This window comes from Fukomys damarensis, unplaced genomic scaffold (genome assembly GCF_012274545.1).
Source record: "Fukomys damarensis isolate Sample0158 unplaced genomic scaffold, DMR_v1.0_HiC HiC_scaffold_37, whole genome shotgun sequence".
NCBI lineage: Eukaryota > Metazoa > Chordata > Mammalia > Rodentia > Bathyergidae > Fukomys > Fukomys damarensis.
The window spans coordinates 49,498,921-49,516,153 of NW_022900949.1; the positions used below are offsets into that span (position 1 = coordinate 49,498,921).

At 38.8% G+C, this 17,233-nt stretch overlaps 1 protein-coding gene across 1 annotated transcript in view; it reads right to left on the minus strand.

Annotated features, from left to right (window-relative positions):
- Nucleotides 1-16,962, minus strand: part of Msl2 (MSL complex subunit 2) — a 40,661-nt gene extending 23,699 nt beyond the window's left edge. Inside the window, exon 1 of the mRNA XM_010625511.3 lies at nt 16,327-16,962. Within this exon, the coding sequence (XP_010623813.1) occupies nt 16,327-16,468 (142 nt within the window). The 5' untranslated portion in view covers nt 16,469-16,962. The remainder of the gene's footprint in view (nt 1-16,326) is intronic.
- Nucleotides 16,963-17,233: the final 271 nt, after the last annotated feature.

Below are 17,233 nucleotides of genomic sequence, written 5' to 3' on the forward strand. Positions count from 1 at the left end.
TATATATATTTATATATATATAAAATATGGGTCTTGGTTTTTTTATTTACTCATGTGGAAAAAAACGCATTCTAATGAAAATCAAGTTTACTATGTTGGTTTTGAAAGTAGTATTTGGGGAAGTTGTTGGGTTTTGTTTGTTTTGCATCAATAGCACTGGTTACTTTGAACAAATAAAAAGCATTCTGTAGTTGCTTCCTTTATCAGAAAATAGCATTGATACCCTGATATGTTTCCTCTACTTTTCTAAATATTGGAGAAATCTATAGTCAAACAACTCATTTTTAGCTCACATGCTTAAGGACCATTCTGAGTTTTTTGTTTGTGTGTGTATAAATAAAATACTTATGTAAATGGTTTTTGTTCTGTTTTTAAATATTCACCAAAAAAAAAGTATGGGTGATAAGCATGTTTGTGATGCCATCATTCTGAGCAACCTAAGAAATAAACCACTTGGAGTTAAAACTGAAAGTTATCCAGAAGGCCATAACCCTTCAAGTTAAATAGATGAGTCTGTAGTTAATTGGACAAAGTGAGTATTTTCAAAGCAGCTATATCTGTATCTATAATCACAAAAATACAGCAGTTTGCTTGCAGAATTCCTAAAAAGAAAAATTGTGTCACTACCAACAACTTCCCCACCCAAAAGGTATAGTCTAAACCTGGTTTATTTAGCTAAGGAGTTAAGGGAATGTTCAAGATTCCTCATGACCCATTCCCTTGTAAGTTAAAATCTTAGTCGGGATTCATGGAAAGACATGGGCTCATGGAAACCTACTGAGTGGCTGGAGGTGGTCACAGTTTAGAACCTGCTAGAACAAATGAGTGAACAAACTTTAAATTATTGACCTGCATGTTTTTCTTGACCCCCAACTTGTTCCGTACATGTAGGCTCAAATCTTTTCAGTATTCAGGTTACTGTTTTTAAACAGAAGCCAGTAAAATAACTTTGTAGTAGTCAGAATGTTATCCTACTGTATATTGTTTACTTTATTGTAAATAATGGTGAGCAGTGGTCAATAAATAGTTTTATATTCCTTTAAAAAAAAAGAATGAGAAATTAAGAGACATTTATAGCTAAACGGATGCACACTGAGGACATACTCTTAAGTGAAATAAATAGGTCACACGTGTAAATACCAAACAGTTTCTCAAGTATGAGAAACTAGAAGTATAAATAAAGATTAAAATGAATTAATTGATAATGTGAATTAGGAATAAAAGGTGCCCAGGGGTAGGGAAAGTAGGAGGGGTAGGGGAAAGGAAAGAAGGAAAAGGAAAAAAATGGAAACGCTTTTGCAAAGAGGGAGGGATGGAGGGGATGAAGGGAGGGCAGGGCAAAGGGGAAAAAATAAGAACCAAGATAAGATACAACATGTAAAAATACAAGTTCCCAATGATGAATGTAAATGTACTGTATACCTAAAATGTATCAATAAAATAATTTAAGAGGAAAAAAAGATTTAGCTATTAAACTGTGCCACTATAAACATGTGTGTACAAATATCACTGTGGAAGGATGCTTTTTTATCTCAGGAAGACACCAAAAAGGGGAATAACTGGGTAAAATGGAACCTGTAGTTTTAGTTTTTTGAGGAATCACCATGCTTATTTCCACAGTGCTAACTCACACCAGTCTGCACTCCCATCAACAGAAAAGGGTTCCTTTTTCCCCACAGCATCTCCAGCACTTGTTATTGGTTGATTTTCTGATAGCAGCCATTCTTTCTGCAGATGGAATCTCAGCACTGTTTTAATTTGTATCTCTCGAATGAACAGCAATGTTGAACATTTTTTCATGTATTTATTTGCCACTTCTACTTCTTCATCTGAAAAGTTCCTATTCATTACAGACGCCCATTTTTGGACTGGGTCTTTAAATTTGGGGGATCTGATTTCTTTGAGTCCTTTATATATTCTAGATATTAGTCCTTTTGAAGAACAGCTGGCAAAAAAATTTTCCCACTCTGTGGGTGGTCTCTTCACAATGTTGGTGATTTATTTTGCTGTGCAAAAGCTTTTTAATAAAATGAGATCCCAATTGTTGATCCTTTGTGATATTTCCTATACAATTGGGGTTTTGTTCATAAAGTCTTTTCCTATACCAGTGTCTTCAAGAGTTCTATCTATTCTATCTTCCAGGAGATCTGGTGTTTCAGTTTTAATATTTAGATCTTTGTTCCATTTTGATTTTTGTTTAGTGCATGGTGTTGAAAGATATGGGTCTACTTTTAATCTTCAGCATGTGGAAAACCAGTTTTCCCAGCACCATTTATTAAAGAGACCAAAGGCCAGGGATTTAGCTCAGGGGTTCTGTTGTCTTCCTCTCAAGCACAAGGTCCTGAGTTCTATCAATGCCCAGTACCAAAAAAAAAAAAAAAAAAAAAAAAAAAAAAAGAAAGAAATATTAAAGAGAGGCCATCTTTCTTCCAGTGAAGGTGTTTGGCTTCTCTGTCAAAGATAATGTGGCTGAGTGTGTTCAGACTTGTTTCTCCATCTTCTAATCTGTTCCCTGATCCTCAGGTCTCTTTTTTTTTTTTTTTTTTTGAGACAGGGTCTCACTACATAGCTGAGACTGACCTGGAACTCACTATGTAGCCCAGGCTGGTCTCAAACTCACAGCAATCCTCCTGCCCTACCTTCCCGGGTGCTGGGATTACAGATGTGTGCTCCCACGTCCAGCTACTATGCTGTTTTTATTAGTAAAAATGAAAAACCTAGGTATCAATCTAATGAAGCTTACACTGAAAACTACAGCAATATATCCACATCTGTGTTTATAGCAGCACAGTTTGTAACAGCTAAATCTTGGAAACAGCCCAAATGCCCATCAAACTATGAATAAAGAAGATGTGTTTTTTTGTTTTGGTTTTGGTACCGATGATTGAACTCAGGACCTTGTATTTGTGAGGCAGGTGGTGGCACCACTGAGCTAAGTCCCTGGCTTAAAGATGTGGTTTTTAATAAAATTGAGTACTAACTCTTGCATAAACAAGGATAAGCTTGACATATTTCTAGCTAAATGGATGCACCTTGAGACCATACTCAAGTCAGATAAATCAAGCAAACGTTTAAATACCACATTTCTCTAGTGTGAAGAAAAGAAGTGTAAATAAGGACCAAAATGCACAACAGATATTGAGAAATGGGAGGAAAATGTTCAAATGAAAAGGGGAACGCGGAAGGGAGGAGGGAGAAAGGAAGGGACAAAAAGAAAAAAATGGAAACAAAGATTTTGTAAATAAGAAGGGGAAGAGGAATCAAAGATGGGAGGGGAATGGGGGAAAAAGCCAGCAAGTTATATCATGGACAGGTACAGACTCTCTAAGACGAATGTTATTACCTTATATCTATTACCAATAAAAAATTAAAAGCGGGGAAAAAAATGTCTAGTTTTAGGCCAGGCATGGTGGCACATGTCTGTGATCCCAGTACTCAGTTAAGACCCAGGCAGATCGCTGCAACTTTATAAGGGCAGCCTGAGCTACACAGTGAGTTCAAAGCAGCCTGAACTACATAGTGAAACACTAAAAATGTTTGTTCAAAAAATAAATTAATGAACTACATAGTGAAACACTAAAAATGTTTGTTCAAAAACTAAATTAAAATTTAGCTTTAATGCAATAAAATTTAAATCACATAGTAGCTGTTTCAAACAACATAGGTACAATGTGTGATCTTACTGTGTTTCAAAACAAAATGGAATTATCAGATTCACTCTCTTAAAAACTGAACAAAACAATGGCTTTTAAATAGTGAGAACTTTAAGTAGAATAGGACAATGATTCCTGAGAGGGGGAACAAATTAGGTAAACCCTATAATGGTCCCAGCTTACTGACTGATGATAATTTCAGGCCAAAGAGCAGGGAGAGAATCAGGACAAAGCCTGGGAATCTCCCTGAATAGAAAAGACAAAGCTACGAAAACACAGTATCAGAGATTGAGAGCTATACAACAAAAAGAGTTCAAGATTTGCACAAGGTCCTCCCCCTTCAAAGTCTTCAGCTGACTTCGATTAGTATATGTGTCTGAGGAAACTACTAGGAACCCCAAGAAAGGATCAGAGGGAACAATCCCTGTAACTCAGAGGAAGTAGAACCTGTTCTCATCATTCAGACTAAGAAACTGCAATTCACAAAGCATCAAATAGAAGGTTCGTACCTCAGTAGTGTAGAAAAATTACCCCATCAACTTAAAGGCTGTTGTGGTCCTGATTTGTAAGTTTAAAAACAAGTCTCAAAAGGATCACTCTTCAAGTTAATGATCTCAACCTCCCCCGAAAAAAAGTTCAAGAATACTTATAATACTAAAATACATTAACAACAGAGTAAAGTTTTATAAGGTAAAATACCTGGCATCCAATCATAATTAACCCAACATGAAAAGCAGCAGGACACAGCCAGGCATGGAGGTACACACCTGTGATCCCAGCGCATGGGAGACTGAGGGTGGAGATCAACACAAGTTCAAAGCCAACTTAGGCCAGGGATTTAGATCAGTGGCTCTACTGCCTGCCTTGCAAGCACAAGGGCCTGAGTTCGATCCCTGGTACCAAAAAAAAACCAACAACAACAACAAACAAACAAACAAACAAAGCCAACCTGGGCTACATAGTAAATTCGAGGCCTCTCGGAACTACATAGTGACAGTCTGTCTCAAAAAACAAAAAACAAACAAAACAAAAAAACCTGAAGATTGTAACCAATGATAAGCAGAAAAAAATCAAGAGCAACCCCACAAATAACAAAGATGACAGAATTACTAAACACAAACATTAACAATACGTTAACTGTATTATTCCATAGGTTCAAAATGTTTTATTTACATACCTAATAGAAGAGCATCAAGACATGACAAAATTCCAGGAAGGAACTCAGAAACCCATACTTACAGATTTTAATATCTCTCAGTAACTGATAAAATTAAGAGAAAGCAAGTAAAGATATAGAGGACCTGAACAACAAATAAACAACTTATTTAAACTGACCAGAAATACTGTGAACAACTGTTGTCTGACACAGCCATCTTTGGAGTGGGGGGTTTACCATGGATTGAACTCAGGACCCTGTACTTTCCAGGCAGGTACAGTGCCACTAAGCTACATCCCTGGCCAGCAATCTTGATTCTTATCCAGGTAACAAGGCTTTACAAAATAATTCAGGTTCTCAAAATTCTAAATTTATACTTCTAAATAGTGTCCAGAGCAAAAGTCTTTGTAAATCCTCCAATCCTCAGGATTACAAATCCAAACAGTCATACAGACAAGCAGGTAAAGGAAAGAAAAGTGCCAAAGGCTGGGTGTGCTTATGAGCAAATTGAGAATACATACCCCTAACCATAAAGTACAAAAATTCTTTCAACTCCAGTCCATGATGCTATTATCACAAGAGAATGTTGACCCACCTTTTCAGGGTCTGACAATTTTATAGAAAGGTTCTAATATCTGGATTTTTATGTGATTTTAAACAATGACCATCAATTCGATAATCTTTGCCAAGCTTAAAAAAATACTATCAAATTCACAAACAAATATGTGTGTTTGGGGGTTTTAAGAGACAAGGTATGTTACATTGGGTTTTAATGATCTCTTTGCCTCAATCTCACAAGTATTTAAGACTACAGGGCACACACCTCAGAACACTTGGACCAAATTTCTATTCTAACCCAACAACTGCATCTCACTAAATATTTTCTCCAAGTCACCAAAACAGATAATTTCATCTGGCCATATCTAAACCACCATGGAAATAGAAACAAAAATCGACACTTTTAGAGAAACTGAAACCAGGTTGCTGCCAGAAAAGGGAATTGAGTGACATTTATCTTTTCAGAAACACATAAAAAGTCTTTTTTGGATCAAACTCAGGACCTTGCATTTATGAGGCAGGTGCAGTGAGTTAAATCTTCTGCCCTTTTTTTTTTTCCTTAAAAAAATTTTTTTTCTTATAGTAAAACATTTATTGGTACATTTTAGACATACATAATGGTAACACTCATCAAAGGGAAAAACTGTCTTCTAGCTGTTGAAGGGCAAATTTTATCACAGGCTTTGTGAATTGTTCCCAAAGAATTCTCTCCATGAAAAATAGTCTAAACCAGGCTAGTAGCATATACACCTGTAATCCCAGAACTCTGGAAGGTATAATCAGGAGGATCAAAATTCAAGGTCAGCTGGCCACTTTAAGGATTTACCAAGATCTTGTCTTAAAATAAATTTTAAAAAGGTTGGGGACAGAACAATAACTTCAAGCCTGAGGCAACCATAAAATCATTCAACATTATCCCATCCTCCTATTCTTTCCCCACAAGCCCACATTTCATCTACTCTGATTTGTATCTTAAATGCAATCTCTCCCAAGCCCCTGACTTCTCTCAAATTTCAATACCATTGCTACAGTCCCTGAAGGGTTTTTAAGAGACCTCATTATATGGCCCAAACCGGCCTCAAACTGCGGTGGTTAATTAAGTTCACCTCCACGTAGGTGGGATTACAGACACAAAGAGCACCACACAAAGGACTCGGAAGAGTATTTTAATTGGGCTGTCCTTACATTATTTTAATTTAATAATGAACCACTGGTGGTACATGCATAACTATCCCATTGGGCAGTTTGAACCACTACTGGCAGATATTTAATATTTAACATCACAGGATGGAATTCAAGAGCAACCCGGCAGCAAGCCATGAATTGTGGCCTCAACATGAACATCTTGAACCCACTTAACCTAGACTCTTCCTGTTACCCCAAAATAAGTATTGTCCCTTACTTCATTTTTGGTATGATCTGAGCCACCTCTTCAACCCCTTCAATTTTTCCCATGCATATGTAGTAAACCGCCAGTTTTATAAATTCTTCAACACAATCTAGTACATTTTTATCAAGTATATGCTATGTGAAAGCACTGTGCTAGGTATGTCTACAAATTTGAGTAGGAAATATTTACTCTATTTAAACAAAGGGAGGTAAGGCCAACCATAACAAAGTGTAACTCAGCACAGAATAAAGAATTAGAACATTATGATAACCATATCCAACCCGAGTTCAATCCCCAGTACCAAAAAAAAAAAAACCATATACATCAGTAGTGGCAAAGTATGCTGCAGCAGGCTAAGCTCTAAAAGGCTGGCCATCACTCATATAGAAGATTAAGTATTGTCCCTTCACACTATCTTATATTGTTCCTGTTCTTTCCACTTTCACCATTCTCTTCAGTTCTCTGATGTAGATGCATCTGTTACCCTTAAAGTCTACAGGGTGAATGTAAAATTTCTTAGCCTAGCATCAAAACTTAACCACATAAAAGGTCCCTAAGTAACTCTTACAAGACAAGGGCTCTCCTACAAGGATTATTTATTCCAGACAAACTTTATTTTCTGATCCCTCAAGAAGCCAACTAGGCCAGACATGTTGGCACACACGTGTAATCCCAGCACCTTTGAGGCTGAATACCATACTGCCTGCCTCAAACCATTACTTAAACCAGAATTATTATTGACTTCTCAGGTGCTTTTATCATGACAAGACTATGGATCAAAACCTCTTTTGTCTTCCCAACAGCACCCAAAACCATACACTTAAAAAATCCTTTCCCAAAGGCAATTTCAACCTGCACAAATATACCCAAGTAGAAATAAATTATTTCAGAACATCTCAAAATACTAAAAAAGGAAAACTATAAAAAGGAGGGTTTTCTTAGGAAAATAAACTGGTTACATATTTCTCAAATAAGTTTATCTGTCAAGAAAATTATTAAACACTGTTCTTACTAATTTACAAAATAAATGCTCCCTAAATTCTCTCAGGAGGCTAAGAAAGAGGATCGTGAGTTTGAGGCCAACTTGGGCAACTTAGCAAGCCCTTACTGCAAACTTAAAAGGGGTGGAGACGTAGCTCAGAGCTCCTTGGGTTCAATCCCCAGTAACACTTAAAAAATTTTTTTTTCTGAGATAAGAAACAACAGGTGAATTTAAGCCTCAAGAAAAAAAAGGTGGGGGGGAAATAGTAAACCAACCTGTGCTTTAAACCAAAGAGCTATTCAGAAAATATCTGAAATTGTTACATGTACACAAATGTTAATTCTGTCAGGCAGAGTGACACAAGACTATATATAACCTGAAGCAAGAGGGGCTGCAAGTTCAAGGTTGGCAATTTAATAAAATCCTGTCTCAGAATAAAAATAAAGATCCAGAGCGGTGGAACATGCCTGTAATCCCAGCACTCTGGAAGTCTGAGGCAAGATTTCAAATCCAAGTCCCACTCTGGAAGTCTGAGGAAGGATTTCAAATCCAAGGCCTACCCAAGCAACTTGTGAAGTCTGTCTCAAAATTTAAAAGGGGTGGGGGGTGGGGACATAGCTCAGTGCAAAGACCCTGGGTTTAATCCCCAGAATGGAAAAAGAGCAAAGTGAAAAGGAAAGAATAAAGGTGGTGGGTAGCAAAGGGGAGGAAGCGGGGAAGGGAAGAGGGGCGGGGAAAGGAGGGAAACTATGGCCCAGCATTCAGGAGGCAGAGGGAAGAGGATGGTAAGTTCCATGCAAGCCTGAGCTACACATCCAATTCAAGGCCAACCCAGATACATAACAAGATTCTGTCTCAAGGAAAAGGAAAGAAAGAGAAAGAAGGGGGGGGCGGGGGTTTCAGTATATAGAAAAAAAGGAATCCATGTACACTTTAGGGAGATTGTAAAATGGTGCAATCACCATGGAAAAAGATACAGGAAGGATCCTCAAAAAGTGAAAAACAAAAGTCTCCCAAGATCCAGTAAACCCACTTCTGGATAAAGAGTAACACCCTTGGGAAATACATTCTAAGATCCCTAGCAAATACCTGAAATCATAGAATACACTTTTTTTTTCCTCCACATATACTTAAATAACAAAATTTATAAATACAGTAAGAGATAAAAAAATAAAATAAAATAGAACAATTATACTACAATAAAAATTATGTGAATGCAGTCTCTAAAAATATTTTTTTGTAGGGGCTATTAGGGTAACTCAGTGGTAGAAAGCATTCTTAGCTGGCACACACAAGGCTCTAGGTTTAATCCTCAGCACAAAAAAGATAAATAAAAATCTAAAAACACCACGACATACAATCTTTTTTCCTTATTAAGAAGGTCACTGGGCCAGGGATTTAGCTCCGGGGTTCCGCCACCTACCTGCCTCACAAACACAAGGACCCAAGTTCGATCCCCGGTACAAAAAAAAAATAACTGTCACCTTTCCACCTAAGGACACACTTACCCTTTACTTTTTCGATTATCTGAACTGCCAGCATTACTCCTCCTTGTACTTTGAGCATTATTAAATAAGAGTGACCCAAACATGAGGCACTGTGATATCACGTATCTTGGACAATGGATGTGATAACTAAGAAGGCTACCAATACTTAGTATATACACGGTGGATACCTGTCTTGTTCCTCGAGGGGCTTTTTGGGATAGTGATAGGGATTAGTGGAGATCCCTTCCAGTCACCCAAAGCCAGTATCCAGTTCAACTTGCAGAACATGTGAAGGGGATTCCCCAGCCTGGGAAAATGAAGCCCTCTACAAGGCAACAATTTGTGGGAAGGATTGCAAATGCATATTGTATCCCCCATTTGTTTATCTGATTTTTAAAAATTGATTTCCCCTTACTCAGAAGCTAAGTCACCCTGAAACTTTGCCCCCCACCAGCTCTCCATTTGGAGGATCCCCAATTTCAGTTTTCAAGAGACACTCCCTGCCCATTCCCACCCCTTGTACCACCTATCCAAGGTCATCGGCTAACAAAGAAAGAGGGCTACCAATAGTGAGTAGTTTATATAGGGTATATACAAAAAGGGCAATTCACACCCAAGGGTGGAAAGAGCCAGCACAGAGATCAGAATGATGTGGAATTTTTTTTTTTTTTTTTGGTTTTTGAGACAGGGTCTCACTATGTAGTGAGACTGACCTAGAACTCGCTATGTAGCTCAGGCTGGTCTCGAACTCACAGCGATCCTCCTGCCTCAGCCTCCTGAGTGTGATGTGGAATTTTGAATCATATACTTCTGGAATTTTCCATTTGATAGTTTCAGACGGTAGTCAATCAAACATAACAAATTATGACAAGCAATGCAAATAAAGAGAAACTACTGTATATACACAAAGACTGAAAGCAAAGTCTCAAAGAGATTATCTGTGTACCCATGGTCATAGCAAATGTTCAAAATAGCCAAGAGGTAGAAGCAACTCAAATGTCCATCAATGAATGAAAGGATAAACAAAATATGGTATATAAAGCAGATTATTAAATCTTTAAAAGGAACTCGTCACATACTATGACATAGATCAATTTTTAGAACATTATGTTAAGTGGAATAAGCCAGTCACAAAAAGACAAATATTATATGATTCTGTTTATATGAAGTACTACAATAGTCAAATTTATAGAAACAGAAAGGTGCTATCAGAGGCTGGGCACAGAGGGAAATGGAGAGATGTTGTTAACTGATATAGAGTCTCAGATTTACAAGTGAAAACATTGTGATCTTCGATGATATAAATATATAGTTAACACACTGAACTGTACACTTAAAATATTAAAATGTCAAACTTTGTTAAATGCTTACCACAAAATTCTTAATGATAGTAGCATAAGAAAATTAAATTCAACTGTCAAATAAACATGCAAAAAAAGTATAAATATAAAACAAAATAACAAATGCACAATTATTCAAATAGCCTTTAATTTAGTTTCCATCTAGAAATACAAGCCTGATATAGAGCTCACCTGTAACCCAGGTACCTGGAGGGTAAGCACAGAGGATCACAAATTTGAGATCAGCCTAGGAAACTTAGCAAAACCCTATCTCAAAAACAAAAAAATATTTTTGGGTACTGGGGAATTGAACTGAGGACCTTGTGCTTGTGAGGTAGGTGGGTCAAAATCCCAACACTTTGGGAAGCTGAAGCAAGAGGATCCCAAATTCAAATCCAAACTAGACAAGTTAGCAAGTTAGCAAGACTCTGTGTCCAAATTAAAAAAAAAAAAAGGGTGGCAGATGTAGCTGAGTGCAAATGCCCTAGGTTGTTCAATCCTTACTATCACCAGACAGAATAAGACAGAGACAAAAATAAAAGCAAAGAGTAGAAGAAAAACAATCTAAACTACTCAAAGATATATTCAAATTACATATTACAAGATTCTTGCTATTGATAAATTACTGCTTGCTCAGGCAGAAACCAAAGTTACTTTTGCTAAGGGAGAATCATGATTCTGGAACTAAAAGAGATCCTTGTGGTCTGAGTGTTGTGGCACACACCTGTAACCTCAACAAGCATTAGGAGGCTGAGGCAGATAAGCAAAAATTCAAGGCCAGCCTAGGCTACACATGAGTGCAAGGCCAGCATAAATTATATAGCAAGACCCTGTCTCAAAACAAAAAATTTTAAAAAGACAGAGACAGCCTTCCTTGTGTGGCTCTTCTGCTACTGTTTTTACGAACAGGGCAACATGAAAAAAAAATACAGATAATGAAAAGTAGTCTTTCACAGAACTAAATCTAATTTTTGTTTGTTTGTTTTTTGATTTTTCAAGACAGGATCTCACTATGTAGTGAGACTGACCTGGAACTCACTATGTAGCTCAGGCTGGTCTCAAACTCACAGCGGTCCTCCTGCCTCAGCCTCCCCAGTGCTGGGATTACAGGCATGCACCACCATACCTGGCGAACTATATCTTTTAAAGGATACTCTTTATTCTTAGTGCATATCCTTACTGCTTTGATACTAAAAAGTTCTCTTTTCAATGTACAAGTACGCATCCAATCCACAAATACATGTTGAGCCAGACAGTAACACACAGTACTGTATGATGTTGAACTTTAATCAAGCAAGGTTCCCATCCTCAGGAACTACCTACTTTTCAGTGGAATTTAAAAGTAGCAGTAATAAGAAAAGATGATGAGCTTTATATTTAAATCCTTAACTTGGAAAACAATAGCTGGTCACCATTTGTCATCCTGTATAAGAAGGAAACCATTTCCAGCCCCTTCCTGTTTCATAAGTGAGGAATCAGACATCTAAAGGGTCTACAACTACTAATTAAGGACATCCACAGCCAAAATCTCTGTTTCTAGACTCTAATTAAAACACCTGGAAGCCGGGCATGGTGGCGCACGCCTATAATCCCAGCATTCAGGAGGCTGAGGCAGGAGAATCACTGTGAGTTTGATTCAGTTCCAGGTCAGTCTCAACAACATAATGAAACTCTGTCTTGACAAAAAAAAAAAAAAAAAAAAAAAAAAAAAAAAAAAAAACAAAAACAAAAACAAAAACAAAAAAAAACCACACACCTGGAAAATATTCATATGCCTAAGAAAAGAGACCCTAATTTTTGGACTATTTCCAAGAGTAGTTTCCAGCTCTAAAAGGATTTGATGTGATCCAACTTTTACCATTTGAAGACTTAAAAGTTTAAAGCAAACCTAAAATCTCTAGGGTGTAATTTATCATTTCTCATGCCATAAAAAGAGAAATTCTACTTCCTCATATTACAAATTCAGTATTTATAACAGCAAGAAACTGACACTTAAGAACAGTACCCATAGTGATTGTTCTGGTCAGTGTTTCTGTGGCCTAGAAAGAATGTAATTCTCTAGAGCATGGCTACTCCATTCACTAAAAGTTTTAAAAGATTTAAATACACAAAGCAATTGAAAAAACAATGATAATCAACTAGCATTTCAAAGACCAATGATAACAGAACCTGTAATTCCAGTGAATAATCATGGCTTGACAAAAACTGACCTAGTAAGTCTCTTTCCCTCACTGCCTTTCTCTACTGTGCAAAGGCAGAGCATTAAGCATTTAGCACATGTGACAGTCACTAAGTTCATAGCTTTCTTGTGGGTTTGAAGTTTTTTCAAGCCACTTAAAAATAAGCCCATACTCAACACAAATTTGGATAAACAAACTTACAGCAGATTTAAAAAAAAAAAAAGACAAAAAGTTAAAGCAACTTGCCTACTAGTAACACAATAAATGTGAAAGCCACGACCTCTACTGCTAAGTGTGCAAAGTTATGTTACCTTCCCTGACCTCTCACTTTCTCGGAGTCCATTTAAAACCTACATGTTAACTGACTGGAGAAAGGGTAAAGAAAGAGAAGCACAAAAAAATGTACTCTAAAGCATTTTCTCTAAGAACTTTGTTATTATATACCAGCAAAATGCGACAAATACAAAAACTGCATTTATTATAAGTACTTATGGATAGAACACAGGATACAGAGGTTCAGAGAATAAAGAACTTTTTGCTGGAGTGAGCAAGGAAGAATTCAGCGAGAGTCAAGTTGAACCTCTGTAGAAACAGAGTGTATTTTAGGCAAAGATAACTCCAAGAAACAATGGTAAGAGAAAGCAGACAAAAAAAGCATGTTTGAAAAGGCAAAAATAGAAATTTGTCTGAGGCGGAAAAATTTTGTAAAAATTTGTAGCCATAGTTTTACACACCTGTAATCCCAGCACTTGGGAGGCTGAGGCAGGAGGATCACTGCAAGTTCAAAGTTAGCCTGTGCTACACTATGAGTTCAAGGCCTAAGTCAAACATCAGACTCTGTTAAAATAAAACTCCCTATTTACAGCACCAAAATAGAATTAAACTATTTTTGCATACTTATTGTTTTCATAAAATTGCACACATGCAATAATATGAGTTTATGGTTTTGAACTAAGAAAAAAGTCTAGGATAGTACCTAGTACAAAGACAATTAAATGCTGGAGCTGAAAGCAAATAAAAGCTTTCTCTCTTTCTTGATAGCCAGACTTGGGAGGAAAACCCTGAACCTACATCATTACTGCAATTTCATACCAGCTACTCAATTACAGGGAAGTAGAACCCACAAATCTTTTCCATAGGATGATGAGGGAGGAAGGCTTCAGCAAGAAAGAATTACAGTGTTCCACCGTCAGAAAAATGCCCCCTGTATTGCCAAGACAGGGTTTTTTTTTTAAGGCCACAGTAGGGCTTTCTTTTTAATATAGCTTTTTTTTTTTGTTTTGTTTTTTGAGACAGGGTCTTGCTACATAGTTGAGACTGAACTTGAGCTCAGGCTTCCAAGTGCTGGGATTCCAGGCAGGCGCCACCATGCCCGCCTTAATATAGTCTTTACATTAAAAGTCAGTTTTTGAAGTCCAAGTTAAAGTTTGGGAAAATGTTTTCAAGTAAACCACCAATCTACTAAGGCTACTGACAATTTTAAATAGCTATACAAACCACTCAAAACTACCATTTCCCCTTAAAGAACTAAATCCCATCCACCTATTAAAGAGGGAACCTACAAGAGCTGCAAGTGATACCCGATAATGCACTAAGAACAGCTGTTTAAAGCAAACAGAATGGGCTACTCTATGCTCTCTTCCCCCCTACTTCACCACAGTAGCAGTTAGTTACCCACTCTCCAAAAAAAAAGCTCTGTGGAGAACAAAAAAAAAAGCTCTGTGGAGAACAAAGTTAGTGCATCTCCCAGATCTTCAAATCACCAAAAGTTGTGCGGGTGTTACAAAAACAAAAGCATTCCAACAAGTGGACTGTGAACTAGTTCTCCCAAGAGAATGAGGCAGGATAACCACAAATTCAGGGCAGGGGGTGTAGCTCAATGGTGCCTCGGCCTTAAGCACAAGGTCCGGAGTTTGATCCCAGATACCAAAAAAAAAGAAAAAAATCACAAGTTCCATCCCAGCCTGAGCAACTTAGCCAGACCCTGTCTGAAAATAAAAACTAAAAAGCAGGGGGCTGGGGACTTAATTCAACTCGAATGCTCTTGGTTTAATCCCAAGTACACAAAGGGGGGGGGCTCCATCAAAGCGAGAGGTGGGAGACTGAGCACTTCGCTAGCATGAGAAGTCCTGGGTCGGATCCCCACCATCTCAAGAGAAAAAGGAGAAAAAAAAAAAAAAAAAAAAAAAAAAAAGGAAAGGAAATAGGAAAAAGGAAAATAAAAGTGAGTGGAATGAGTTACCATGAATCAAAACAAATTAATTCTCCATTATACACTTTCCTCCCTATTTAAATATAGCCCAAAGCTCTCATCAATAACTGAGGCCCTGGGCAGTTAATTGATTTGCCCCGGGTGACCGTTTCACTATAAAGGTATTAATTGTCCGTTAGTAGTCATACAGCACTCAATCACTAACTAACTCACTGTTACTTAAATGTTTGAGATTAAGTACACAATCTGCACCTCTTCTACACCTTTCGAGCATCTCGCCTCAGAGGTATACAAAGAATGCAGGATGTACCTCAAATACTATTTCTGCTTTCAGCCACTACTACTGCAACATTATTATTTATCTGTGAACGCCTGAAAGTACTGAAATTTCTCAAACTGACTAAACGGGTGGAGCCACAAAGCCTTAAAATGTGGGGTAGAACAAGAACATTAAATGGTATGAGCCGGGCGTGGTGGCTCACGCTTAAAATCCCAGCAGTTGGGAGGCGGAGTCAGAAGCAGGAGGATCGCTGAGAGTTCGAGGATAGCCTGGGCTACATACTGAGTTTAGGGCCAGCCTTAACTACAAAGTAAGACCCTGCTCAAAAGACAACAACAAAACAAAGGTATGTATTAGTGCTCTACTACCCATTCCTTGGTATATTTCATTATGTTTGTTGAAAAGCATAATAATTATCATACATGCCCAATTACCACCAATCATGCTTTTCGAGACATTTCAATTAAACAATTTAGCGTATGTCTTGATCTCTTAAAAATAATTTAAAGGAATCCTACTCATGAGTTTAAAAAAAAAAACACCTAAAATAACCCCGGAGCAGGCCACAGCTTATTGAAACTACAAAATAATTAAAAATCCCCCCCACCTAAAAAAGAAGTTACTATTAGTGTCCCAGGGCTTTAAGTTTCTTGCCAAGGTGTCTAGCTGTGGATGCATCAGAATATACACCACTCCCAAGTAACCAGTGAAGAAAAATGCAAACACGCCACATGTCCAGGTCTTAGCCATGTTTTTAACCACCTTATGAATTCAATTTGTACCCATAGCAAAGGCTTAGACAGGTAAAAAGTATGCCTGCCCGTTTAAAAAAACACGTGATCAACGGAGGTGAATTAAACTGTTTTAGATGTTAAGGCTGCCCTACAAAGCGGTCTGACAGGATTCATTGCCTTTCTGAAGCGCCGGGCAAAAGGCCCTCGGCGACTTTTCAAAACTAACGATTATACTATTTCATGAACAACAAACACTGAATGTGAACTATAACGCAGTCAAACCGTTCATGATACCACTATCTAGGAGGCTTTAAAAAAAAGGCACTTTTCAGGGAATTTTAAAAAGCGTCTCACCGCAAACACAGCACGAGAGGGACTGTCGGAAGTACGGCAAGAGCCTGTTAATCTCTGTAAACGCCTTGGGGTCTCCGGGGTCGTAGTTGAGCACTAGGCGGCTCGCGGAAATGTAGAGAGCAGTAGCATTCACGGGGTTCATTGCAGACACTTCGACACCAATGGCTCCTGGTTGAAAAGAAAATCCGGATCCAACTTTGTAAGCAGCCAGGGAACAATGGCGAATTTGCAACAATTCGGAGGAAATCAGAGCAGAACCATTGGCCAAAGAAGTAATCAAAAGCCGTGCAAGTTTGTGGAGCTAAAGCAATCCTCCCACACATGGGGCCGTGGCGCCCCTCCTCCGTCCCTGAGAATTCCAGACCCAGAGAGCGAACAAGCGAGCGACACCAGCGTTCGAGTCCGTGCGGGCGGCGCTCTATCTATCCCCGCGGCACGGCGCGCGGCCTTCGTCCGAGCTGCATCTCGCGCCGAGGCGCCTCCTTAGGTCGAGCTGGCGAGCGCGAAGCTTCTCCTAGGCCGTGCGGCCCCTTACTCCATCGCAGCGCCCGGCTCGAAGACAACAGCAACAGCAAGGGACTCGGGCGTCGACTTCCCGGATCTAGTGCAGGAAGCCGCGGCGGCGGGGCTCGAGGTTACAGCGCGGCCTTCGTCCGAGCTGCATCTCGCGCCGAGGCGCCTCCTTAGGTCGAGCTGGCGAGCGCGAAGCTTCTCCTAGGCCGTGCGGCCCCTTACTCCATCGCAGCGCCCGGCTCGAAGACAACAGCAACAGCAAGGGACTCGGGCGTCGACTTCCCGGATCTAGTGCAGGAAGCCGCGGCGGCGGGGCTCGAGGTTACACATGCAGCAGGCAGACGCTGCCGCTGCTTTCGCCATATCGGACGCGGGGCTCAGACTGCGCGCTGGC